We start from the raw sequence: 26,842 nt of genomic DNA, 5'->3' as shown, positions 1-26,842 counted from the left end.
AAAAAAAAAGCATGGCAGCTTGCTTTTCTAATTCCAGCGCTGGTGAGGTAAAGACAGGTAGGTCCCTGAGACTCCCTGGCCAGCTAGTCTAGCCCATTTGACAAGTTCCAAGTCGATAAAATAAAGGTGGATGGTTCCTAAGGAATGACACTCTAGATTGTCCTCTGGCCTCTGCAAACATGTACGCACACACTCATGCACAGCTCCACACACAGATGCATGTATGTACAGCTCTACACACACAGCTACACACAGATACACACACAGCTACACATACAGATGCACACACAGCTCCACACAGATGCACACACAACTCCACACACAGATGCATGCACAGCTCCACACACAGATGCATGCACTGCTACACACACAGATGCATGCACAACTATACACACAGATGCATGCACAGCTCCACACACAGACACATGCACAAATAAAGAAAACTTCTCTCAGCACTTGGCAGGCAGATCTCTGTGAATTCAAGGTCAGCTGCTCTTTATAGCTAGTTCCAGGGCAGCCAGAGCTACACTGTGAGACTTCATCAAAACAAAAAAACACATATAAATATACATATACATATATATGTATACACATATACATACATACATATACATATACATATATATACACACTCTGTCTGCCTACAGGAACTCAGCTAGAATTCAGAGTTATGACCATGTATGTAACCCAAATGTGTTACAGACACAGGAACTCATATAAGAGCACCATGAGAAAAGACTACACGTGAGTCTACTTGGGTCCTGAGGCCAGCTTTACCACTAACAACCTAGTGGTAGGAGTTGCAATGTGGCGTTCAAAGTAGAAAATGCTGATGTCCTGGCCCCAGGACTGTAGACAGTGTCTTTGTCTGGGACAAAGGTAACTACAGACACAATTAGTCAACACAAGGTTATAATGCAGTCTGGGAGTTCCCCGTATTTCTAATATCCTTATGTCCTAGTTAAATTTTGATTGCTATGATAAAGACCATGACCGAAGCAGGTTAGGAGGGAAGGGTTTGTTTGTCTTACAGTTGACAGTTTCATCATCCGGGGAAGCCAGGGCAGGAATCTAGAGGCAGGAATGAAGCAGAGGCCATGGAAGAGAGCTGCTTACTGGCTTGTCCTTGTGGTTTGTTCAGTTTGCTTTTTCATACATCCCTGGACCACCTTCCCAGGGGTGATACAACCCACTGTGGGCTGGGCCTTCTCACATCAATCATTAATCATGAAAATTTCCCTACGGACTTATCTACAGGCAAACCTGATGGAGGCATTTTCTCAGCTGAAGTTCCCTCTTCCCAGATGACTCTGGCTTAAGCCAAGTTGACAAAAACCTAAGCAGGACACCTTATAAGACAATGTCCTGGCCAGGCGGTGGTGGCACAAGCCTTTAATCCCAGCACTTGAGAGGCAGAGGCAGGTGGATCTCTGTGAGTTCAAGGCCAGCCTGGTCTACAGAGAGAGTTCCAGGAGAGCCAGGGCTACACAGAGAAACCCTGTCTTTAAAAACATCAACAGCAACAACAAAAAGTCAACCTCTGACCTCCACATGTGTGCCATGACCTATGCATCCACAATAATAATAAAATAATATTACATTTTAAATCATCATCACTCAATGTGAATACACAGTAGGCACTACCTTGGTGCAGTATAGCAGGAATTTTAAATGGTCTCATTAATGAGATCAAACCTGAGGTCAGTTTTTGGGGTGAATGCTGGAAGATCAGAGAGGCAGGACAAGCCACAGCCACCTCACCTTGCCAATTCCTCAGCTGATCCTGTTTCCTCAGACTGGAAGCCTCTGAGTCATCATCCAGAATGGGTCTCAGCTGAACTGTACTGCTCAAAGCCTAAAAGCTTAACCAGCCAAATGCTTCTAGTTTCTGGTCCTCACGCCTTATATATCTTTCTGTTTTCTGCCATCACTCCCTGGGATTAAAGGCTCACTTCTTGGGATTAAAGTGTCATGTGTCACCATGCCTGGCTGTTTCCAATGTGGCCTTGAACTTAGAGATCCAGAGGGATTTCTGCCTCTGGAATGCTAGGATTAAAGGCGTGTGCTACCACTGCCTATCCTCTGTTTAATATTGTGGCTGTCCTGTTCTCTGACCCCAGATAAGTTTATTAGTGTGCACAATATTTTGGGGAACACAATACCACCACAGTGCAGGTATAGAACAGTGGGAAGATCAGAGAGTCCTCTTATTTGGAGAGACAAACACTAAATATAGATTTGCTCAGCACTCTACATTCTGATGATGCTTTTTGTTTGTTTGTTTTTTTGTTTTTCGAGACAGGGTTTCTCTGTGTAGCTTTGCGCCTCTCCTGGGACTCACTTGGTAGTCCAGGCCTGATGATGCTTTTAAGTCACAGCACACACACCTGGAGTGAGGAAAGCCTCCCTGAGGAAACGAATTTTTAAGATGAGACCTGCTTAATATTAATCAGGAGAAAGGCATGGAAGAGAGAGATGTTTGTTAGAGGAAGCACTCCAGGGAGAAGGTGGCATGTGCAAAACTTAGGAAGCACAAGGGACTTTGTGCTACATTTGGGAAATGCAAACAGGCCAGGAGAGACGAGGCTGGAGACAGATGGCGTGGCCACCGCCATCCGTAACAAAAAGTCACCCTCCGCACTGTTTCCAGACTTGGCAGGAGGCCCAGGGTCTGGTGCCAGGGGCTCTGTTCTGCTTCTTGGAATTTCTAAGTATATAAAGCTATAGATGGAAAATTTGAAGGCATGGCCAAGACGGAAAGGCCCATTATGAAAGAGGAACGAAAACCTAGTTTCCTCCTCAAGAGGAAACAGAAATGAAGTTCGTGCCAGACGAACTCAGGAGGCCAAGGCAAGAGTTCAGCGACCGCCCAGGCCATGTGGGGTCTGACAAGCACCAGCAGGTCACAGCAAGTTCTCCTCAGCGGCGGTTCTCGGCCTTTCTAACGCTGCCGACCCTTTTATACAGTCCCTCGTGTGAGGTGACCCCCAACCATAAAGTTATTTCCGTTGCTACTTCGTAACTGTAATTTCACTACTGTTATAAATTGTAGTGCAGATACCTGATGTGCAGATGGTCTTAGGCGACCCCTGTGAAAGGGTCATTCGACCCCCAAAGGGGTCGCGACCCACGAGTTGAGAACCGCTGAGCTACAGGCTCCCCACCACACCCAGAGGAGCTTATAATGGTTAATTTTGTTGTTTTAATTACTTTTTAAATTTCACGAGTATGGGTGTTTCACCTGCATACATGGCTGTGCGCCATGTGCATGCCTGGCGCTCTCAGAGACCCAAAAAGGGCGCTGAGCCCCCAAGAACTGAAGTCACAGACAGCTGTAAGTTGACATGGGGGTGCTGGGAACTGAACCTGGGTCCTCTGGAAAGGCAGCTAAGTGTTCTTAACCACTGAGCCATCCTTCCAGTTCTGTGATGGTTAATCTTAACGGTCAACTTGATTGGCTTGAGAAATAGCTAAGAAGAGATCAGTAGAGTGTACCTATGGGGGTGTCACTTGAGGACATTTTCAGAGATGATTAGGTCAGGGAGGTTCCGACCAGATGAGCCAAATGAGTGGCTCATGTGACCAAATGATGGAGTCTTGGTGTTACGACGTAACTGGAAGATGTTCCAAGGAGATGGAACCCAGAAGTTAGGTCCCTGGCTTGTCCTGGGTCCTTATGTTCCCTTTCTTCTGGTTCCTGGCCACCATGATGTGAGCTGTTCTGCTTCTCCACACCTCTGCTGCGATGAGTCTGCGTCTCCAAGGCTGCGAGCCAACATCAATCCTTCCTGCCTTAGCGGCTTTGGCCAGCTGTTTTGCCACAGTAATGCCAAGTAACTAGTGGAGGCTCCTTGGGCCTTTCCTTTGCCTTGTTTGGACTATGGTCTCAGGATCAAGGGAGGTCATCCCGACCTTCTCGTCAGCTGTGTTCCCAAGAAACTGGGGAGATGGGGAAGAACACGGTTGTGATCTGCTGTGATGACAAAAGCTTCGTCAGCTGAAGGCTGACGAACTCCGGGAAAACAAAGAAAATAGACTGTAGACGAAGAGCCAAAGGAAGGGCCAAGGCAGCTTTAAAAGGGCACCAGCAAGGCTGGAAAAAGAAAAAAAGACTAGGAGGATAAGATGAGATGAGGATGAGAGCGCCAAGAAGAATGAAGAGGAAGATGATGATGACTACAGACGATTCTGATATAGTTTTTCTTTGTCTATAAAACACTTAACCCTTGGACTGGAGAGATGGCTCAGCAGTAAAGAGCACTGGCTGCTCTTCTAGAAGTCCTGAGTTCAACTCCCAGGAACCACATGGCGGCTGCTCACAACCATCTACAATGGGACCTAACACCCTCTTCTGTCATGCTGACATATAGGAAGACAGAGCACTCACATACAAAATAAATAAATTTAAAACAAAACAAAACAAACAACTAATCCACTTGTGCAAAGTTTTGGTGGTTTGAAGACAGGGTCTCTCTGTAGCCCTGGCTGTCCTGGAACTCACTCTGTAGACTAGGCTGACCTTGAACTCCCAGAGATCCACCAGCCCCTGCATCCCAGGGCTGGAATTAAAAGTGTGTGTACCACACCCAGCTTGCAAACTAACTTCGTTTTGTTTTTTCAAGACCGGGATTCTCTGTGTAACCTCTGCTATCCTGGAACTCAACCTCTAGACCAGGCTGGACCAGGCTGGACCAGGCTGGACCAGGCTGGACCAGGCTGGTCTCAAACCTAGAGACCCACCTGCTCTAACGCCCATGTGCTGGGATTAAAGGCTTCAGCTAACTTTTTGTTAAAAGTTTTGTTTACTTTATGTGTTATGAGTATTTTGCCTGTATACACATTTGTGCACCCTGTGCATGCCTAGTGCCCTCAGAGACTAGAAGACGGTGTTGGATGCCTAGGAACCAGAATTACAGGGCGAGCTACCATGTGGGTGCTAGGAATCAAACCTGGGTCCTCTGGAAAAGCAGCCTATGCACTTAACTGCTGGGCCATCTCTCTAATTCCAACAAACTAACTTATTTTAAAAGAAAACAAACAAACAAACAAAAAAGCCAGATGTCTTTAATGCCAGTTCTAAAGAGGCAGAGATAGGAGATCTCTGACTTTGAAGCCAGCCTGGTCTACATAGGGAGTTCCAGGCCAAACAGGGTTACATGGTGAGACCCTGTTGAAAAAAAAGAAAGGGGGGGGATCCCTAAAACTGTAGGATGATTTGTATATTTTGTGTGTGGATCTTTTCTTGTAATGGCAAGAATCAAATGATGCTTAGAGCTATTAGCCTTGCTAATGCAAGTTATAAATCACACGGAGCATTACAGCAAATTCTTGTCTGTGCACAGCAGGAATGATCAGCATATGGGGACAGCACCTTTCTCTCCTTCAGTTGTCTCTGAGGTAGCTCACTGAAGTAAACTGTTCAATAACCCAGCGGCATGCTACAATGGAAAGACTTGAGCTACTCTGTAGACACTGAATGCTTCTAAACATCATCTGTATTTTTCTTTCTTTTTTTTTTTTTTTTTTTTTTTTGAGACAGGGTTTCTCTGTGTAGCTTTGGAGCCTGTCCTGGAACTCACTCTAGACCAGGCTGGCCTTGAACTCAGAGATCCGCCTGCCTCTGCCTCCTGAGTGGGATGAAAGGCGTGCGCCACCACCGCCCAGTGAAACAGGACTTTGAAATGAAGGTATGTGCCAGGCAGTGTTGGCGACAGCACTTGGGAGGCAGAGGCCAGCCTGGTCCACAGAGTGAGTCCCAGGACAGCCAGGGCTGCACAGAGAGACCCTGTCAGGAAGATCAAAGTGCTTCCCTGCCTTGTTTTTCACTTACTTTCCTCCCCTGAGTAGGCTCTGGCGTCCCTGCTGGGCTGCTGGAGTGGTGCCCACTTCTCTGCAGTGCATCCTTCACCTCAGCTTCTGCTCCTTTAACCTCCCACTCTGCTCTCTTCCCACTCTTACTTCCACCTCTGCCTCCTCTCTCTCCCACTTTTCCTGGACTAGCCCATTTCCCGACCTGAGAGGTTGGCTGGGACTCGGCACCGTCTCCCTAGCTCCCTCTTGTGGTCAGCACTAGCCACTGCAGAAATGCTGTGTTGGCGGGGGTAGTGACGGAAATGGGACAGACAGGACGCCAGAACATCTACCACCTCAGACAGGACACCAACGACACACCCAAGAAATTATTCCACCCGAGCAGTTCAGTGGACTGTTGAGTTTATTGTTTACTGACAGCATGGATGACTCACAGAGAGGTACATCACTGAAATTTCCCCAACACGGTGACAACCCGCACAAGTCGATCCCTGGAGCTCCCTACACAGCTTGCCGAGAACTGGTTTACAGCGTTTGCTCATTTTGGAGCCTCCTCTCCCCAGAAATTAATTACCGCTTGTATATCTCTGGGAAGGTGAGACTTAAGAACCTTGTAGGCTTCAGGAACTTACTAAGTTTCATTTACTTCCCGGCTAAGAGGATACTAATGAAGGAATGTTAGCAAAGTCCAATATGGCACAAAAGTACCTCAGTACTTGTATCCATCTCTCAGTCCAAAAAGGCAATGTTGGGTGCGGCAGCGTGAACAGGAGCCACTATCCACTAGCCATCATCTGCATTTCCCATGAAATCCAGCCTTCTCATCCTGCAGCACTGTGAGGCTTGTCTCCCTACCTTTGATGGTCCTGATGGGGTGGACTGCAATTTGGCCTGGCTCAGATCCAACAAATGCACTCTGCTATTTGGACCAACTCCCTTCTAACAATCTCTGTTCCCGTACTGCGGTTCTGGACTTTCCATTGGCCAAACCTGGTGTGGTTATTTATATGCATGGAAAATGTCCACCAGCCTCTGGCCTTTGGACACTTGACGCCCAGTTGGTGGCAGTTTTAGGGGATGCAGACTTGCTGCGGGAAGTTGGGCTTTGAGAAGAAAAGCCTTGTACCACTTCCGTTTGCTCTGTTTCATGCTTGTAGTTAGACATGAGCTCTCAGCTTGCTGATCTTGCCACATCTCCCCCGGCTGTCACGCCTCATGGCCATGGCCTCTTATTCCTTCTGGAACCATAAGCCTTAGTCAGAAGCAACAGGAGAGTAACTGAAAACAGCCAGGGCTGAGCGCATGCTCTTCACCTCAGTATATTTTCTCGCAGGGAGAAATGTACAGCTCATACAGTAGGGGATAACTGAAGGACAAGCTCAATCTTCTTCCTCGCGGCTTTATTCCTTGTTTTCTGTGAACTGTTATTCAGACTTTAGAAGCATCTGTCAAATGTTCCCCTAGAACCAGCATGACACAGACCTCACCACTGTGCCCTTTGACGGCTCTGCCATGTTCTCCCCCTCCATGGGGCCCCACCAAGGCCCTACCGCACTGTAGTCTTGAGCCCACTCCTGAACTAAATCTTAACTCTCCAGGGAACACAGTTCTATCTGGCCTGTGAGCTAGGTAACAAGTACCACTTCTCTCCTGCCGTTTCTCCAGTAATGCCTGTTCAAGGACAGAAATACTAGGGACTTTTCCCATTTCCTTCTTCCCATCAGATGGCATTGGAAGTCCCAGAAAATAGACACTCTCAAATACAAAAACAAAAAACCCAAATTCAATTCACACTACTTTACATTTCCATAACATTTTACCATTTAATAGAAACTATATACAATAACTTTACTATATTTTACATGGGGGGGGGTCCACCAGACATTTACATAAATAAAAAGCAAGGATAATTAAGGAAAGCCCAGCCCTGTGAGCTGCTTTTCAGTCAGTCACTGGGAAAAGGGGTTTATATTGCCCAGTTATGTGGAGCTGAGGAAAGGCTTCAACACAGGCCTTTAGATACAGATAGCCAGACACTGAACAGCCAGCACCTGAGGAGCGCCATTCCTGACCACAGCCCCTGCCTAGTAGCAGGAAATCACATCACAAACACCGTCTCTTTCTCAGGCATCGTCTCCACTAATCATTCCATCCCAAAGGCAGGGACTATGGTACTCTCTTCCTTGCAAAGAATTCCATAACTTTTAAATACTAGAGATCCGTTCCTCACAGATTTGGTTTATGTTTGCTTACAGTACTCTACAGCCCCGAAGAAAAACAATGTAGTCTGGGTTGTCCCTGTTTAGTGAGAGATGAGCAGAGATATACTTGTTTGAAGAATGGAAAGTTCAGTCCACCAAAGTCAAACAATGTCCAGAAGGAACTGTCAACTGATGGAAGTAGGTTCTGGGTTTCCGTTTGCAGCAGCCAATCCACGCTGAGGGAATGATGCACAGGCTTTCTCTAAATTCCGAGGTCCCTGGGGTCTGCACCCATCCCCAGCCACCTGCATCTGTCCCTATTGAAACAAAGGCACCGTGGTTAGAGACCCGGCCAATGGTTCTGAAGCACAGCTCTGATTCATCAATGTCCATTTATAGCAGCTACAAGACACCAAGAAATACAGTCACTTTCCCCAAAATATTCTCATGTCCCTGAGACTGAAGCTGAAGTCATGACTGAAGCTTCAAAGGAGAGAACAGGGAGCTGTTTCTTCCCAATGGAATCGTCATTCTCTACTGAGGTTCCAGAACAGCTGATAACCACGGGAAGACAGTTCTTTAGGCCTCTGCTTGAAACCAACAGCTACAGTCTAACTGCTAGTCTTCAGTAAGAGCCATTAGTAAGCTGAGTCAGTCTTTATGATAACAACAATCATAACGATGAACTCTGCCTTCCAAGGGACAATTTACCTACCCCCTCTCACTCAGGTAAAGGTACGCCCTACTCTTGAGGATTAGAAACCATGAGGAGCTAGCTCTGCAGCTCATCTGGAAACTCGCCCAGACAAGCACTCTAAAGAAGGTCGTTTGTGTTTGGCAGTGCTATGCATGGAACCCAGGACTTCGCCCCTTGACTGTAGGCCTAAGGTCTGCACTAGCTGGTCTATGTCCATTTCACACAGGCTAGATTCACTCTGGACGGGACCCTCAACTGAGAGGACAGCCACCACGCTGGTCTGTGGACAAGCCCGCAGTGCGTGTTCTTGACTGAGGTGAGGGCTGAACTCATTGTGAGCAGCGCCACTCCTGGGCAGTCCTAGATGGTCTAAGAAAACTGGCTGAGCAGGCCAGCAAACAGTGCTCCCCCACAGCCTCTGCCTCAGTTCCTGCCTCCGGTTCCTGCTTTGACTTCCCTCAGTAACAGACCTAAAGCCTAAGGTGAAATAAATCCTTTTCTCCCCAAGTTGCTTTTGGTCATGTCGTTTTATCACTATGGAAACCCAACAGCAAGATCTGTCAGTCAACTCTTACGTAGTATTTGGGAACACACCCTTCTCCCTGGAACTCATGTCAACCCACAGGGAAACCTCCGCCTAGCCTGGTCACTGTATGAGGGAACCTAGTTGAGATTCAACTGTCAAGATACCCACTGGGCCTCCAGCAATGTCTCTGACGGAATGATCTTCAAGAGTCAGCGAAGGATCAAAGAGCAAGGGTGATGGAGGGCACGGCATGCCATCACCCACAACGTCCAAGTCCTAGGAAAGAGAAGAGAAGAGACCATCAGCAATAGTCAGGAAATCATGAGCTAAAATTGACACAATTTTCAGCAAAGTTCAAAGTAACTCTCAGGTCCCTCCTTTCTCCTTGCTTAGAATGCTAAACCAATTCAACAGGAGCCAACAAGATTGAAAACTTTCTCTCCGCTGATAACAAAACATAAATCAACAAGCAAATTCCTAGGAGAAATCACAGAAAGTAGAACAGTGACTACCATGAGTAGAGGGAGAGAGGGCTTAAAAGGTATAGAATCTGGGTCAAACAATAGAAAAATTCGAGAAAAAGATACTAGTACTGATTACACAACACACTGAATGTCAACACCACCAAGCTGTAAACTTTAAAGTGGTTACAGTGATAAATTCTATCACACATGCTCTATTATAGTGAACACCAGGAAAACCCTCCAGGGCCAGCAGGATGGTTCAATGAGCAGAGACACTTGCTACGTGTGATGAACTGAGTTTGAACCGCAAAATCCACATGGAAAAGACTCCCACAACTGTTCTAATGTACATATACACATGCATGTGCACAAACATATACAAAACCAATAACTGTTAAAGTATATAATGTATTTTTTTTTTGTTAAAGTATATTTTTAAGAAAAAAAAATACAGGGCTAATAAGACGGTTCAGTGAGTAAAGTCATTTGCCACCAACCTGATGACTTTATACATTCCCCACCCCGACACAGTGGAAGGAAGGAAAGAACTGGCTTAACACGCATGCACGCACGCACAGGCACACACTTACAAAAATAAATGTAATTAAAAAAACTCCCATATTCCCTGAGGTTAATTACAGTTAATCAGCATCAAGATAAAATAACATGGAATTGTGTGGAAAACATGGCAATACAAGACTGACCAACATTCACAAAGCAAGCAACTAAAAGAGGAAAGGAAGGTAGGAGAGAAAGACAAACCACAGAAACTCAAACTTCTCTGAATGGCCAAGACATATTTGGTTCATCCCTCTCCCTAGCATAAGCTTCTGGTAGAACTGGAGTCAGGGCCTCTCGCACAGCAGACAAGTGATCTATTCGGAGCTACATTCCCAGTCTTCTTCCTCATTTCTACTTGGAGATGGGTCTTACTAAGTTGACCACACTAGCCTTGAACTCACCCTGCAGCCCAGGCAAGACTTGAACTTATGATGCTCCTGCTTCACCTCCCAGTAGCTGGGATTACAGGCCTGTGCCACCTGGCCCAGCTAAGCCTCTGAGTCTTAAACTTAACATAGTTCAAGTATTCTGTTTAAAAAACAAACAAACAAAAAAAGACATTATATTCTAGACTATACTTTTCCCATATGAATCAGCCATTCCCAAAATAATGAAGGGTCAGCAGATCAAAGACACCATTCTTGGCTCCTGTCTGAAACCAACATTGATTTAGGGCCCACGTCACCGTAATGATTCAAGTACTATGACAACCTAAGTTCCACGACACTTGGCACAAGCTCAGTCAATGCTTAAGTTACGTCTAAGAACTTACAGGTCCCATATTAAAGAGCAAGCAGGGGAGGGAAGAGGAGAAGGGACAGTAAGAAAAGGTGATAGGGAAAAGTAAATAGGATCGAAGTATGTTATAAGCATGTAAATGACATCACAAGGGCCGGGCAGTGGTGGCACACGCCTTTAATCCCAGATGGATCTCTGTGAGTTCAAGGCCAGCCTGGTCTACAGAGCGAGTTCCAGGGCAGCCACGAAAACTACACGGAGAAACCCTGTCTCGAAAAACCATACCAAACCAAACCAAAAAACAAAAACAAAGACATCACAAGGAAATCCATCATTTTACACAACTGTTATGTACTAATAAAAAATCAGTTTTTATTTTTAGTGTGCTAACTAACAACCAGGAATAAAAATCATAACCTTTCCATAACTAAGGGAGGGAAAAAGTCAAATTATCTACTCCCCTTAAAACTCTAGGGGCTGGAGATGGCTCAGTGGTTAAGAGCACTGCCTGCTCTTGCAGAGGTCCTGAGTTCAACTCCCAGCAGCCACATGATGGCTCACAGCCATCTCTAGTGGGATCTGATGCCCTCTTCTGGCACAAAATTGTACATGCAGATAAAGCACTCATATATAAACAAATAATAAAATCTTGAAAACAAAAAACTTAAGTCTAAAAGCTAATGCTGGGCGTGGTGGCTCACAACTTTAAAACCAGCAATCAGGAAGCAAAGGCAAGTGGATCTCTGTGAATCTGAAGCCAGCTTGGTCTACAAAGCAAGACCTTTATCTAAAACAAATAAATAAAAAGTCAAACATAATTCAACTGGGGGCTGGAGAAATAACTCAGCAGTTAAGAGCACATGCTGTTCTTCCAGAAAACCCAGGCTCACCACCTAGCACGCACATGGAACTCCACACAGAACTGTAACTCCAGATCCAGATCTGACACCTCTTTTGACCTCTTAGAGCAACAAGGCATGGATATGGTGCACATACATGCAGGCAAAACATCCATACAAATAAAATAAATAAATCTTAAAAAGCCAAGCATGGATGCACATACCTTTAATCCCTGCACTCTGGAGGTAGGTAGAGGCAGGCAGATCTCTACAAGAGTTCAAGACCAGCCTGGGATACATAAAGTATTCTTTTAAAACGTCTTTAAAAAAAACAGCAGTAATTTAAACAAACTGCCCAGTGTAAGCAGAAACACAGAGAAACAGTCACTTGTACTCATGTCCACCACAGATACACTGGAAATATCTATGCTATCCACAGAAAGCAATGTTCTCACACCACTGAGACTAGACACTTTGTTTCCTGCGATCTTTTTAAAAAGCTTGGGATTGTTCAGCAGCTCTTTCCACCCACAGGTACACAACACACACAAAGTCTATTTGTGAGAGCAATTCCTCTGAATGCAGAGACTGTCAAGATTCTTGTGCATTGGGTAACCAGAAAACATCTGCAGGAGTGGGCAGGAGGAGCAGACACACTCAGGCAGGAGGCGCCCTGGGCACTACTCCATTGTTTCCCGAGTCCATCCCCAGGTCTTCCCTTGGGAAAGCAGGGTCTCTATTTTAAAAGCTTCCTCATCCCTGAGCATTTTAACTCACTAGAAAGAGTAGACTAGACATATTGAGTCTCTAGTTCACAGTAGAAAAAGAAAAAAGCCTAAGATTTATTTATAACATGGACAAGCACTCCAAAAGGCTTCACTTCCTAAGGGTTGTGTAGGGAGGTGTTTAAAATGTAACTCCATTTCCCCCTTAAAATTAGCAGTCCAAATTTACAGCTAAGATTTATAGACTGCATCCCAACTAAGCTACCAAACTGAGGGCAAAAGGTATCATCTCTCTCGAAGCCATAGTTTTCTATAGAACACAAGCCTTCCCAGGAACTCCATCCCCTGAAGCAGGCTTTAAAAACACAAGGCCAGTTTCTCTTGGGAAGAGTTTTATATCACACATCAATTGCCCCATCAAGTATCTCCCAAGAGATTTCATTCTAAATCCCTTAGCTCTGTGAATACAGAAAATCATGCAGGCTCCGTGGTGAGGAACACTTATTACTATTGCAGAGGACCCAGGTTTGATTACCAGCATCCACATGATGGCTCACATTTAACGTCAATCCTGAGGGAATGTAAGCTCATCAGGCCTCTGATGCCAGACATGTACAGGGTGCACATACATGCAGGCAAAACACACACATACATGTAAAATAAATAGGAAAACTGCCTAGCTACAAGAACAGCAATGTTTAAAAACTACCACGACAAATACAGAATCATGTTTTATATTCATCACAAAAACCAGGGAGAAAACAAAAACCAAAGCAACAACAACAAAAACACCACACAGAGGCCAGGCATGGTGGCACACATCTTTAACCCGAGCACTCAGAAGCAGAGGCAGGCAGATCTCTTGATGAGGCCAGCAAGGACTAGCGAGAGACCCTGCTTCATACTTTCTATTGACCACTCTGGTTTACCAAAAAGCACATAAGGCTTGTGATGGAGTTTAGTGTTCAAACACTGACCTACCTAAAATGCTTGAGGCCTTAAAAACAACAACAACAAAAACAAAAAAACAGAGGGGAGGAGCTGTACAATAATGTGAGTAGAGGATCACCTAAAAAGAGTTTTTAGGCCAGGCAGTGGTGGCGCACCCCTTTAATCCCAGCACTTGGGAGGCCGAGGCAGGTGGATCTCCGTGAATTTGAGGCCAGCCTGGTCTACAGAGCGAGATCCAAGAAAGTCGCAAAGCTACACAGAGAAACCCTGTCTTGAAAAACCAAACATCATCAACATCATCATCATCACCATCATAATAATAAATAAAGTTTTTTAAAGTCCTACTTTACTGCTGGGTACGTTGGCCCATGTCTTTAATCTGAGTACTCAGAGGTGTAAGGATCCGAGCATGAAGCTAGTGTGGTCTAATACAGCAAATTCCAGGACAGCCAGAGCTACATAAAACAACCTGCAACCCTCCCTGCCTTTAAAAAGAGGGAAAAAAAAAAACACCATGCTTTATTTTAACGTGTGTATGCGCGCGCGCGCGTGCGTGCGTGCGTGCGTGCGTGTGTGTTGTACACCTCCATATGGATGCTGGGAATGCCTGGAACCAAAAACATAAGTCCTCTCCAAGTGCAGCAAATACCTTTCGTTTGTTTTTTTGGAGACAGTTTCTCTCTGGAATAGCCCTGGCTGTCCTCGAACTCAGAGAGATCATCTGCCTCTGCTTTCCCAGTGCTGGGATTAAAGGTGTGCCCACCACTGCCCAGTGTAAGTGCTCATCACCACTGAGCACCTCTCTAGCTGCTTGTTGTTTTTTTGAGAGGTCTCACTACATGACCCAGCCTAGCCTCAACCTCAGAAATCTGCACGCCTCTGCCTCCAGAGCTACAAGGTGAGACCCTACCTCAAAAATAAATAAAAAGTCTTAAATATTAATACAAGCTACAACGTGAATTCTCAAATCACTATATTTGGCAGAGTATTTCGACACATGCTTTAATCTGGGCACTCTTTGGAGGTAGAAGCAGCAGACCTCTCTAAGTTTCAGGCCAGTCAAGGGATACATAGTAAGACTCTGTTCCCTGACATACCTATCCTCCCACAGGAAAAAAAGAAAAAAAAAAAAAAAAAAAAGCTAAGCACAAAAAAACTATAGATATGCAGGTCAGTGGTGGCACACATCTTTAATTCCAGCACTTGGAAGAAGCAGGAGGATCTAGGATCTGAGTTCAAGGCTAGCCTGAAGTCAGTTCCAGGACAGCCAGGGAGAGCAACACAGAGAAATCCTATCTTGAAAACCTAAGAGGGGTTATAAAAAAAAAAAAAAGCTTGACACAAAATTCACTAATTTATATGAAATGCCCAGAACTGGCAAATCCATCAACAAAAAGAACACTTAGGTGGCCCACACCTATAATTCTCGCACTTGAGAAGCTGAGACAGGGGTAGGTTAAGGTCAGGGTGAAATAATGCCTCAAGAAAAAGGAGGAAGAAAAGAGAAGAGAAAATGAAGATAAAAGTTCTCTTGTAATTGGCAGGCAATTCCAGGAGTAAGGGCTCAGAAAGGAAATTTCAAAACGTGAGTATTAAACCAGGCAGTATCCCACCACTTGAGAGGGAGGCAGAGGCAGGAGGCTCTCTGTGAGTTCCAGGCCAGACTGGTCTAGGCTACACAGGGAAACCCTGTCTTGAAAAACAAAAACAAAAACAAAACAAAAAAAAGTGTTGATAGGTATTATTTCTTTTTGAGGTAGTAAACACATCCTCAGATAGTAATGGTAGCTGCCTGCAAATAAATACCTTAAAAAAAAAAAAAAATCACTGAATCACACACTTCCAATTACATCCCAAAGTAACAAAGGAAGCCAGGCCTGGGTGGTACACGCCTCTGACACCAACACTTAGGAGACAGACATAAAGGATCATGAGTTCGGGTTCAACTCGGGCTACACAGTGAGGTCCTGCCTCAAAACAAGAAAAGTCTGGGGAAAAGGAAAGGTAGGACACAAAGTGTCTAATAAATACAGTAACAGACTTATTCAACTACATCTGTATCAGGTCACAAGCTTTATCCATTCTCTTAGCTGAAAACCACTAACTGTTCTCACCACTACTAAACAGGGCCTTCTTTCAAGGGCCAATCAGAGCAGAGCTTCTCTAACTTACATCACTGAACTCCAGTGGTAAACTCTCAGTGGGCTGAAGCTCGGCAGCACTCAAGTACAGATCCATGGGGCCGGCTTCCAGATCGTCTGGCACAGACAGTACCTGCTCGGGCTTATACATCTGAGGAGGCAACTGGAAATGCAGTGGACAGCAGGGATCCTCAGAAAGGCTTACAGGAACTGGTTTGTTGCAGGGTACTTCTTCAGATCCCTGGCAGCATTTGAAGAGAACCTGATTTGTATCCTGGCAAATATCTGCAGAAACAGTTAAGGAAATAGACCCAATCCACTGGAGGTGCACAGCAGAGAAGAGTTTGCCACGCCAAACACATACACAATCACTCACACACTCAGAAGGGCGTTTTTATAGAAAGCCAAACGCAATGAGTAACCTTTAGTTCTCTAAATAAGTATCATTTTGTAACACGTAACTTTAGCCTTACCGATAATTTATAGCTCATCCTCCATCTCTTTTCCAGGATTCTGGTCAGTTAAACCAGACACTAAGCCCCTCCGGCAGTGCTAAGAGGCAACAACACCCCAAGGAAAATACACCGACAGAGAAAACCCACATGGTAACAAATAAAAACAGCTCAATACAGAAGCACCTACCAACCTCGTCCAAGACACAATGTTGTTTCTGCTCTTAGACTAAGTCTGCAGAAACATTGCTCCTAATAACACGATACAATCCCTTCAAACCCAAGAACTCACTATGTAGCCAAGCATAACCTTTACCTCCTGATTTTCCCACCATTGCCTCTCAAGTGCTGAGGTTACAAGCATGAGCAGGCATGCCTACTTCATTTTAAAAAACTTTCTTTTTTTTTGGTTTTTCCAGACAAGGTTTCTCTGCAGCTTTGGAGCCTGCCCTGGACTAGCTCTGTAGACCAGGCTGGCCTTGAACTCACAGAGATACGCCTGGCTCTGCCTCCCGAGAGCTGGGATTAAAGGCGTGCGCCACCACCGCCCGGCTTTTTTTTTTTTAAAAAAAAAAACAAAACAAAACAAAAAAAAAAAACTTTTAAGGTAAATTTTTAAAAGGTTGTTTGTTGACATAGGCTTTCTTTACATAGCCCTGGCACTCACTAGACTGGTCTGGCCTCAAACTCTGCCAGCCTTCTGCTTCCTGAGCATTGGGATTAAAGGTGTGCACCACCATGCCCAGCTAAGAGGTACTGTTCTGTTGGTTGTTTTTATTAGCTTACAAAGCACCAGGTTTCCTTAAGTATTTTCATAGGTTTGTCTTGGTTGATTCCCGTCCCTACCCCTCACCCTCTCCATTAAATCTTCTCACTCCAGCATTCTCTCCATTCAGTCTCATGTGCTCTACAGGCCCTCCCCCACTTACAGCCCCTTCGACCTCCACCCACCACAGGCCTCTGCAGCTCCCTGGCCTTTACCTAGCCCAATTTATGTTTGAAGCATTCCTCTTCAGAGCTCATTACTTTGCATAAGCTTTTACATACTAAAAGCAGTAACTCTATAAACAAGGGTGGTAGTGTACACCCGTAACCATTCAGACATTCATGTAAAATTCCACTTCAAATATTTCAATAATGGAACAGGGGAAGGAAAAAACAAAAATCAACAAGACCAAGAGCAGGTTCTCTCATCCTCTTCCTCTCTCTCCCCCATACGGCCACCACAAGTTTTGTAGCCCATCAATCAGCAATGAATGTAGTTCTACACCAGAAAGTGTTTCATGTAACAGTTTAAATTTACAAATCAGAAAGAATGGAGGGATAGCCCATTATGTGAAAGTTTCTAATTTGAGTTAATTAAAAACATACAAGTTAGGGCACTAACCATATAAAAGGACACTACCGCATAGAATTTCACAATATAGACTCATGTTCTGGGCAGAAAACCCATGGCAATCTTTCTTTCTTGGTAACAGATTTAACATATGGCCTCAAACTCACAGAGATGCACCTGGCTCTGCCTCCTGAGTGCTGGGACTAAAGGCACACGCCACCACTACCCAGCTTAACATATAACTTAATGAACAAAAGCTAAATCAATAATGTAGAAGTATTATACAGAAATCTTGGAATGTCATTAAGACTAGCAGTCACCCACATCTGTCACCAATGACTCATTGTTTCTTCAGCTCCCCTCCCCTTCACCCACTCCAGACAGGATTTTGCTGTGGCCCAGGGTGGCCACAAACTCCCAATCCTCTGGCCCAGCTGCCTCCTCTAGCTAGCTAAGTGCTACAATTATAGAGCTGGATATCACATCCAGTCAGATGTTTCTTTCTAATGAATTGACCATACCATTTTTAAATTTCTGAAATGGCCAACAGACCATAGAAAGACATTTTATTTAGGCACCTGCTTGAAACCAACAGCTTCAGCAAACTGCTGGTCTTGATTCAGGGCCAAAGTAAACAAAATCTTCAGTTCAACTGACCGACATCATTCCCAGCCTGTCTTAACTGGAAATCGGAACCGAAACGAGCAATCTGAAAAGATACGGGTAAGGCAGTGTCTGGTCATTGGAAGAGACTGATTCGAGCAACGGACGTCATCCACAAAGGCCAAGCACCTCTGACTGGAGCGAGTGGTGTGAGCCTAAAAGTGAGAGAACACACACACAAATGCACACAACTATAATATCATTCAGTCATAAAGCAAAGTCAGTTCATACAAGGTGGCGGCACACGCCTTTATTCCCAGCACTCGGGAGGCAGAGCCAGGTGGAGTTTGACTGTGAGTTCAAGAACAGCCTGGTCTACAGAGTGAGTTCCAGGACAGCCAGGGCTACACAGAGAAACCCTGTCTCAGAAACACGCCCCGCCCCCCCCAAACCCACCAATATTGTAACAATGAAACCTCATGTATAAACACACCTCTCCAATTGTAAAAGTATGACAAAGTAGTCTGTCCCTTAACCTATAGTCAACCTAGGTCTGAAAACATTAAATACAAAATTATAGAAATAATTTCAAAGTTGTAAGTAGCTTATACTACCTTCATATTGTCAAAATTGCCCTATTTTGTTGTTATGAATTAATTATAAGTTTCACAGGTACACAGAGGAAGTAATATGGCACACCTGCATTTGATACCTACAGTTTTAGGCTCTGCCAGGGACCCCGCAAACTATCCCTCACAGATAAGGAAGAATAAATCTGCATCCTAAATAAACAATGGTGTTTTTAGCCAGGCATGTGGTCTATGTCTCAATCTCAGCAGGGGCAGCAGCATATCTTGAGCCAGTCTGGTCTACACGGCATGTTCCAGGCCAACCAGGGGCTACATTATAGGACCTTAACTCAATTCTTAGCGATGCTAGGGAATAAACCCAGAATCACAAGCATATGCTCTAACACCAAGCTAAATCAAATCCCCAGTGAAACGAATTTATCTTTTAAGAACAAAACTTTTTTTGGTGGTGGTACTGAGCTAGGCAAATGAAGTAAAAAGGCCCTGGCTTATGACCTGCCTACCTCAGCTGCCACAGCTGCTGTGATCAGACCTGCATCAAGCCCAGCCAACAAAATCTGTTTTGTGTTTTAAAACTTGGCTCCCTAATGGTTCATCCCAACTGTCAATGTGATGGGACTGAGGACCACGTAGACTAGCGAAGCACTTCTGGGATCTCGAGTGTCAGAGGACTGAGGAGGAAGGAACTGACTGTGGTCTGCACTACCGCACAGACTAAGAGCCCAGATGAAGTAAAATGGAGCTAAAAGAAAGCTAGCCAGCCAAAATCCAACTCTCTGTTCTTAGCCACCCAAAGGCCAACTGCTCTGCTCTGCTCTGCCATGTTCTCAGCCATGACGGACGGACGGACGGAAACCTCTAAAGCTGGGCCACAATCAGCCCCTCCTCCCTTAGGTTGTTGACTTCGGCCACTTTTTCACAGCCACACAAACGAACGTAAACCTATGTGAGGCTTCAACAAATACAACAAGAAGAACCATTATGTATTACTCTGTCAACCTTACTTTTTTGATATTTAACTGCTACTATTCTATCAATGTTTTTTAACCTTTATTTTTATGTATTTCAGGGGAGGGGAAGGGGTTGGTTTTGGTTTTTCAAGACAGGAATTCTCTGTGTAACAGCACTGGTCATCCTGGAACTAGCTCCGTAGACCAGGCTGGCTTTGAACTCAGATCCGCCTGCCTCCGCCTCCGAGGTGCTGGGATTAAAGGCGTGCCCAGCTACCTTTCTTTAATTTTAGGTGTATGAGTGTTCTCATGACGACCCCATCAATACAGAGAATGTGTGCACCCGAGTGATATAGCAAATACCTGCTGAGCAGCCCCTTCTGTGGCCAGCATCCTGCGTTCCTTCAGCTGCCTGTGGAGTAAGGCCTCGACGCCATAGCGCTGGCGGTATCGCCTGAGGCATTTCAGTCGCTTTAAGTTCTCTCTTTCTTTGGCTAAAAGTCCCTCTGGGCCGGTCAGGAGACTGCTACCTGCGAGGCACAAAAATCAGTTTTTTAAACAGGACGTCGGTCTAGCTTGTCTAGGACTCACAGCAAACCCCCCCTCAGCCTCTCAAGCACTAGGATACTTAACCACAGTCACCACTGAAAAGCACACAGGGACTCACTGGCTGTATGAGGCAGACTCAAGCACATCACACTTGCCTAGAGCTTCATGTTCCACTTTCCGATTGTGTAAGTACCGGCGCTTCTTCTCTTTGAGTAAGTGCTGGAGCCGTTTAAACTGATCAATGTACAGGGACTGCAAACGAATTAGCTTCTCTCTCATAATAAGAGCCACTTCTTCGGCTGTGTAGACACCAGCATGTCTGGAATAAAACAACACATTCAGCACAGCATTAAAGCAGCAGCAACGACCAGCTTGGGGATGCATGCCTGTAATCCCAGCACTCAGGAGGTGCAGAGACCAGTTCAAAACCTGACTATGTAGCAGATTCAAGGTCAACCTAGATAAGAAACCCTATCTCAAAGAAACACAAAACTACAAAACAGTAGAAGTCTGAACATAGACTCAGTTTGTATTTAACAAAGTCAGTGTTGACACATCTTATTAAATAGCAATATTTTTACAGTGTTTTACTAAGACATTAAAAAATAAAGAGCTTGTAGGTACAATATAGCTCAGTAGTAGAGGACTCAGCACGTGTAAGGTCCTTAGTTCCATCTTCAGCACTAAAAACAAAATAAACCAACAAAACACCGCAATCCAGTCTTTTCCCCATGTGTGTTTGGGACCTGCATGTGTGCAGATGAAGCTGTCAGGTACCCTGGAGCTGGAGTCAGAAGTGACTGTGAACGTCCCACAGGGGCGCTGGGACCAGATCACAGATTCTTTGTAACATAACAGGAAACACAAGAGAGGGTAGTCTCTCCACAAAAGGATCCCAGTGTGTTATCTCTCAGAGTGGGATGGGAGGAGAGATATCTCATTATTTACATATTTAAAATAAATAAAGATGTGCAGCATGAAAGCCATGCTAACTAATCTAGATTCTACTTTACACAGGGATTTAACAGAGACCCCCCTGGTCTGAACAACTCAGGATTTTAATTATAAAATACAAAAAAGATGATTCACAGTCAAGAGCAGAGGCCTCTGGCTGGTTCCCAGCACTCACAACTGACAACCCTTGCTCCAGGTCAGGGGCTCCAGCACCCTCTTTGGGCCTCCGAGTGCAGACACACATTCAGACAAATACTCACAAAAATATCAAATGACCATGACTTCTAATTTTCCTTTAAATACAATCTTATACAGAGACTTTTTGGCCTTCAAAGACTAACTACGGTTCAAGGGATACAGCTCCTACCCTAATAACAAGTTTATTAAAATGAAATTAAACCAGGTATGGTAATGCATGCCTGTCATCTCAGAACTCAGGAGGCTCAGGCAGAAGGAATGCTTAAGTCTGAGGTCAATCAGCACTTAAGATTAGGAAGACTCTGCCTCAAAAACCCAAAACTAAAAACAAATAATTTGAAATTATTTTCCCTCTACCAGCAGAAAATATAAACAGTATGGAAGTCAGAACTTATAAAGAAAGCAAGACTTAACCATTAGGCTTTGGCTAAAATGTTATAAATGCTATAAACAAGCTTTAAAAATGAAATTGTTAAGATTATGTTTCACAAAGCAATTTAGTGGTTACATTGAAGAAAAATCCCATCTCTATAAGCACAGTGAGAAAAAACTAGTCACTGCAGTGTATTCAGTGTAATCAACACTACAAATACCTGCCCAGCAGCTGTGGCCTACGGCCTTAATCCCAGGACTGAGGAGGCAGAGGCAGGGGATCTGAGTTCCAGAGCAGCCAGGGCTACACAGAGAAACTGTCTCAGAAAGCCAACATATATAATATAGATGCACTCTTCTGTAATATGTAAGAGAAGACAAACATCTAACAGCTAAGATGATCCAAAAACTAGTACTAGAGGAAACAAAGACTGAGCCAGTCAGAGATACATGAGAACTTGCCTCAAAAAATTAAGAGGGGCAATGTTTTGATAGTTCTACAACTCTTTTTTCTTTCTTTCTTTTTTTTTGGGGGGGGGGGAAGGGGGGTTTCCAGACAGGGTTTCTCCATGTAGTTTTGGTGTCTGTCCTAGATCTGACTCTGTAGACTAGGCTGGCCTTGAACTCAGAGATCCACCTGGCTCTGCCTCCCAAGTGCTGGGAATAAAGGCATGCACCATGGCCGCCCGGCTATTTCTCAATTCTTAAGATGACCAGGAGTTACAGAAGACCTTAACATATAATTAAATTTTGGATTTCTAAATCAGTTTTCCTTTCATTAGACATAAAACCAAAACAAACTACTGAACACTTTTATTTCCCATTTAAAAAGTCAGAACCATAGAATTTTGCAGCAACTGTCCAAGTATAATTAGCTCATTATTTCTGAGATTTAGGACAAGTATCTATTTAAATCCATTTTCTCTTCTCTAGCCAGCCTGTGCTTTCTGTCTCCTTTTTCCACTCCTACGTCAAGAAATCTGCTTTCTTCCCTAGCATCTCCTGGGCATAACTCAGTTCAAGTCACAAGACTTCCACAGAAGAATCAAGAAATCTTGCCTTGGAGCAAGATGGTGTTGAACCGTGACACTTAACCCACCTCTGTGTATCAACCCCACGCCTACTCCATTTTATATACTAACTACATAGAGCACGTAAGAGCCTTAGGTGGAGTTACAACTTACTTCAGGGGGTCTTCTTGGTCACTGTCTATGCTATCAGCTTCACTGTCAGGGTCACCTCTCCATGTCTGATCCACAGTGATGGGTTCCTGGTCCCCATCACTCCAGCTGTCTTCATCTGGGGCAAGGAAGGAGAGCAGCCATTAAGACTTCCCACCTCTGTAACTCCACACAGGAAGCTACGGTACTTACGAGACCAACCCAAAACTTTACAATTCAAAGTTTTTAACTTTTTAAAGAAGGAAAGGTCACCAGTTTGGGAGAATATAGCTAAACAAACTCCAAAGCAAAACAGCTAACAACTAGCAACAGCAGCCCTGGTTTCTCACCAAATCCCCAGTAACAACCACAAATGCACAAAGCGTTGCACTATGCCTAGTTCATTGGCAAGCCTCTTCCCTTGTGACCCCGGCAGAGAAGGCCCTGACGTTCTTACCCAGGAGTCCTTACCCAGGATCCGGCTAGCTTCACTCCGACTGCTCTCTGGGGTCTGCGAGCCCAGCTCTGGCTTAGCATATGAGCTCAGCTGACACAAGAGGGTTTCACCCACAGGGCCTGGGTTGTTCCTCTTCATTTGAGCATGAAGTGCTAGGGCATTCCTTCGCGCATGTTCGGCACAGAAAGACACCCTAAGGAGACAAACGGTAATATTTAATAGGTTCTCTGTTGAAAAGAGTAAGCAATGTTCAGTCACCAATTAATTTTTTTGTCTTTAGGAAATTTCAAATGATTATGTTCACACCTTGAAGACCAGTGTGAAGGCCAGGTGTGGTGGCGACGCATTAATCCCAGCACTCAGGAGGCAAATGCAGGTGAATCCCCAAGTTCGAGGTCAGCCTGGTCTACAGAGTGAGTTACAGGACAGCCTGGGCTACATAATGAGATGCTGTCACAAAAAAAGAAAAGAAAAAGGAATTCAAATCAGAAACTTAACTGCCCCCAAGTCAACACACTTGGGCTTTTTTCTTTTGTGTGGTGTGTGTGCTGCTCTGGGTCAAACCCAGAGCCCCAAGCATGGAAGGGCTCTAACACCACTCTACTTCCCCAGCCCACACAGCTGTTAATAAAGGGAAATGCAAGTAGCTTAACCAGTGTTCTAGTCCTTGAACAGAACATTCTAACCATAAAAATGTTAACAGCAGCTCACAGAAAATCAGAGAGATGCTTTTATTTTTCAAAACTAATTCTGGAAACAATTTTACTACCACCGCAGATAAGTATGGTTCAATTTTAAAATTGAAAGATGTACACAAATTATCTAGTAAAACCACATTCCTGCACGGGTAAGTACATACATGAAAAAGCTAAGAAGACCCTTCCAAACACACACGTATACATATTGTGCCTATTATTTAGCAAGGAACGAGGCTGGGCAAGTGAGTCAGCACTCCAGCATTAAGAATTAACTTAGAAGGCCAGTTCCATGACTCAGCAAACAAATGCACCTCCTGCTGGCCAGACCACCTGAGTTCCATCCCCACATGGGGGAGGAGAACCAACTCTGGGAGTTGTCCTCTATGTGTGGGGTGGCCCGTGTATCCACATCATAAACGTTAAAAAAATAAAAAATTTAAAGCTGAGTATGGTGCAGACAGTAATCCCTGAGGCAGGAGAATTAGGAGTTCCAAATTAGTCTGGACTACAATCAGAACCTGTCTCAAAAAAAACAAAAAAAAAACAAAGCCACTTAATTTCACAAGCAAGCAATTAACTAAATGACCCTGCCTCAGGTGTCCCTCCAATTCTCATCACCGGGGAAGGTGTTTCCAGACAGGTTTCTCTGTGTAGCCCTGGCTGTCCTGGAACTCAGATCCACCTACCTCGGCCTCCCTCCCAGTGCCGAGATTAAAGGCGTGGGCCACCACCTCCCAGCTTCAGTTCTAATCTTTTCATGTTTGGATCCCTCTCCCAAAGAATATATCCTTAATCGTTCACAGATATGACCAAGCCTACATATTAAGTTCCTCTTTCATTTTAAAACTGAAGGCAGTGGACAGGCATGCTGGTGCACCCCAACACTCAGGAGGTAGATCCCTATATGTTCGAGGACGGCCTGGTCTACATAATGAATTCCAGGGCAGCCAGGGCTATGTACATTGATCATATCTTTAAAAAAAAAAAAAAAAAAAAAAAAGCAGGATGTGGTCCACATCTATGATCCCAGCACTCTCAAGGCCAAAAGGCTGCCAAGATGGAGCTGAAGAGAAGGCTCAGTGTTAAGAGCAAATGGCTGCTCTTCCTAGAGGATCCGGGTTTGATTCCTAACAACCATTTGTAATTTCAGGTCCAGGGGATCCAATGCCTTCGTCGGACCTCTGCTGGCGTCAAGCATGCACGTGGCACACAAACATACATGCAGGCAAAACACCCATACATATGTTTTTTTTGTTGTTGTTTTTTTAAACTGTCAAAGATTGCCAAAAGTGTTCCAAGCCAGCCCGGTCCACACTGGGAGTTCAGGGCACAGAGAGATAGTCTCAAAAAAAAAAAAAAAAGCAAAACGACAGAGGAGCCGGCCCCATGGCTCTGCGAGTCAAGCCTAACGACCTTCTTCTATCTCGGTACCCACGAGGTAGAACCGACTCCAGCCAATTACACTCTGATCCCCACACATGTGCCGTGACGAGTGCACGATCCCACACACAACACACTACGAACTGGAAATAAATGCTTCAACGCGTAATTAAAAAAAAAAAAAAAAAAAAAAAAAAAAAAAAAAAAAAAAAAAAACCTAAAGGCAGGAGGGTTTGGGCTTTCGCGCGCACCAGGCCTTGGGTTCAAGTCCCAGCCCTGAAAAGACATGGCACCAACGCACGCACGCATTCTATCTACACATACCCATCTTTCTTCTCGGGCTTGGGGGCAGCGCTGGGACACCGTTTGCCATTCTTGGTGGAGATGTAGCTACATTGTTTGAAGGGTGCATTCTTGTCTTCAAGAATATGCTTAATGCAAAACTCCTGCCCCTCCAGGCGCGGTTGGGAGCATGGGCGGTGAGCGAAGGAACAAGAAAGGGGCTCCTGCGATCTGGGCACTGGGGTGATCCTCCCCCGATTCGTTGGCAAGACGTGAATCCGAATCCTGTTCATACCAAAACCTGCGGGGTCGGGGGTGGGGGAGGACGGAGGGGGTCACACGAAACATCAACAACGGCCTTAACCTTGCCGAGAGTCCTTGTCTGCGCTGCTCCGCAGGTCGGCCCCGCCGGCCAGCCAGCCAGGCAGCCGGCCGTCGGTCCAGGCGAAGGTGGCGCCGGGGCTCCCGCCGCCCTCCGAGCTTCTGTCGCTAACCCAGCCACCCGCCCGCCCGCCCGCCCGCCGTTCCGGCCCCTACCACGCTGGCCGAGTCTTCGCCGCCGCCGCAGACCGGAAGCGCCGCACCAGCCCCACGCGGCACTCCTGCAACGGCGCGCCCCGCCCCCCACGCCCCGGCTCGCCGCCGCCTTTGTCCCCGGCCGCCTCCAGGGCTCACGGCGAGCCCCGGCTCGCGGCGCCCAGGCGTCCTGCAAGCGCCATCTTGTCCTGCGGCTCCCGGCACCCGAGAACCTGGTTCCCGGACGCCCAACAACCGAGAGTGGCACCGGCGCGGCGGCAGGGGACGGAGTAGCGCGCTGACCCGACAGAAAGGGCGAGCAGCCACCTAACCGCACGGCGGAAGCGCCGGGCGCGGCGCCATCTTACCTCCCCGCCGCGCTGCGTCGCGCAGCTCGCCCTCTGGCCGCTCTGGCGGCTCGGGACGCGGCCCTGCGGCCCCTTAACGCTGATTGGCCGCTGCGCTGCCGGTGGGGTGCTTCTATTGGCCAAGGCCAACACATCAGCTCGAGGAGGGCGGGACAGTGAGAAACTACGCAACGCGAGTGGCTGAGGTGAGCTGTCAGTCAGGAACTCGGCCCGTGAGTGGACCATCGGAAAGGCGGGCCACAGCCAGTCGCCAGGTCCGGATATTTTTCCATCTCAGCGTGGTTTTCTGAGGGTCCTGGACTCCAGTCCTCCCGGGCGGCTAC

The 26,842-nt window shown here is 45.7% G+C and overlaps 1 protein-coding gene and 2 non-coding genes across 9 annotated transcripts; all 3 read right to left on the bottom strand.

Moving 5' to 3' along the window:
* Nucleotides 1-6,196: 6,196 nt before the first annotated feature.
* Nucleotides 6,197-26,620, bottom strand: Kansl2 (KAT8 regulatory NSL complex subunit 2). 7 transcript variants are annotated; one of them, XR_005089596.1, is made up of 11 exons: nucleotides 26,173-26,541; nucleotides 25,678-25,936; nucleotides 23,290-23,468; nucleotides 22,843-22,957; nucleotides 20,290-20,453; nucleotides 19,949-20,115; nucleotides 18,164-18,260; nucleotides 15,686-15,939; nucleotides 10,662-10,788; nucleotides 9,404-9,511; nucleotides 6,197-8,329 (listed from the first exon to the last, which is right to left on the bottom strand). XR_005089596.1 is itself a non-coding variant. In XM_028891848.2 (10 exons), exons 2-10 carry the CDS (start codon nucleotides 25,926-25,928, stop codon nucleotides 8,198-8,200), a joined length of 1,467 nt encoding a protein of 488 aa, XP_028747681.1. In that variant the 5' UTR covers nucleotides 25,929-25,936; nucleotides 26,520-26,620; the 3' UTR covers nucleotides 6,197-8,197. The 7 variants fall into 7 exon arrangements, 6 of the variants coding, with proteins under 6 accessions (XP_028747681.1, XP_028747685.1, XP_028747683.1 ...); XM_028891848.2 differs by lacking the exon at nucleotides 10,662-10,788 and having other exon boundaries at nucleotides 26,520-26,620; XM_028891852.2 differs by lacking the exon at nucleotides 10,662-10,788 and having other exon boundaries at nucleotides 15,788-15,939; nucleotides 26,520-26,620.
* LOC114708582 lies at nucleotides 8,516-8,651 on the bottom strand. Its single transcript, XR_003736819.1, has one exon. It is a non-coding gene; the product is annotated as a small nucleolar RNA SNORA2/SNORA34 family (small nucleolar RNA).
* Nucleotides 17,934-18,071, bottom strand: LOC114708581. Its single transcript, XR_003736818.1, has one exon. It is a non-coding gene; the product is annotated as a small nucleolar RNA SNORA2/SNORA34 family (small nucleolar RNA).
* Nucleotides 26,621-26,842: the final 222 nt, after the last annotated feature.

Source organism: Peromyscus leucopus, chromosome 20 (genome assembly GCF_004664715.2).
Source record: "Peromyscus leucopus breed LL Stock chromosome 20, UCI_PerLeu_2.1, whole genome shotgun sequence".
NCBI lineage: Eukaryota > Metazoa > Chordata > Mammalia > Rodentia > Cricetidae > Peromyscus > Peromyscus leucopus.
Note: the sequence above shows the minus strand (reverse complement) of the source record. Positions and strands in the feature narration are given on the sequence as shown.

What these genes read in the sequence shown, in the direction of transcription:
- Kansl2 (XM_028891848.2), bottom strand. Translation starts at nt 25,928, where the DNA reads ATGAACAGGATTCGGATTCACGTCTTGCCAACGAATCGGGGGAGGATC. An exon ending in GACCAAGAAGACCCCCTGAA is followed by an intron (nt 20,454 to 22,842) that starts GTAAGTTGTAAC and finishes GTTTTATTCCAG; the next exon opens with ACATGCTGGTGTCTACACAG. An exon ending in CAGAAGGGGCTGCTCAGCAG is followed by an intron (nt 18,261 to 19,948) that starts GTATTTGCTATA and finishes TCTCACTTTTAG; the next exon opens with GCTCACACCACTCGCTCCAG.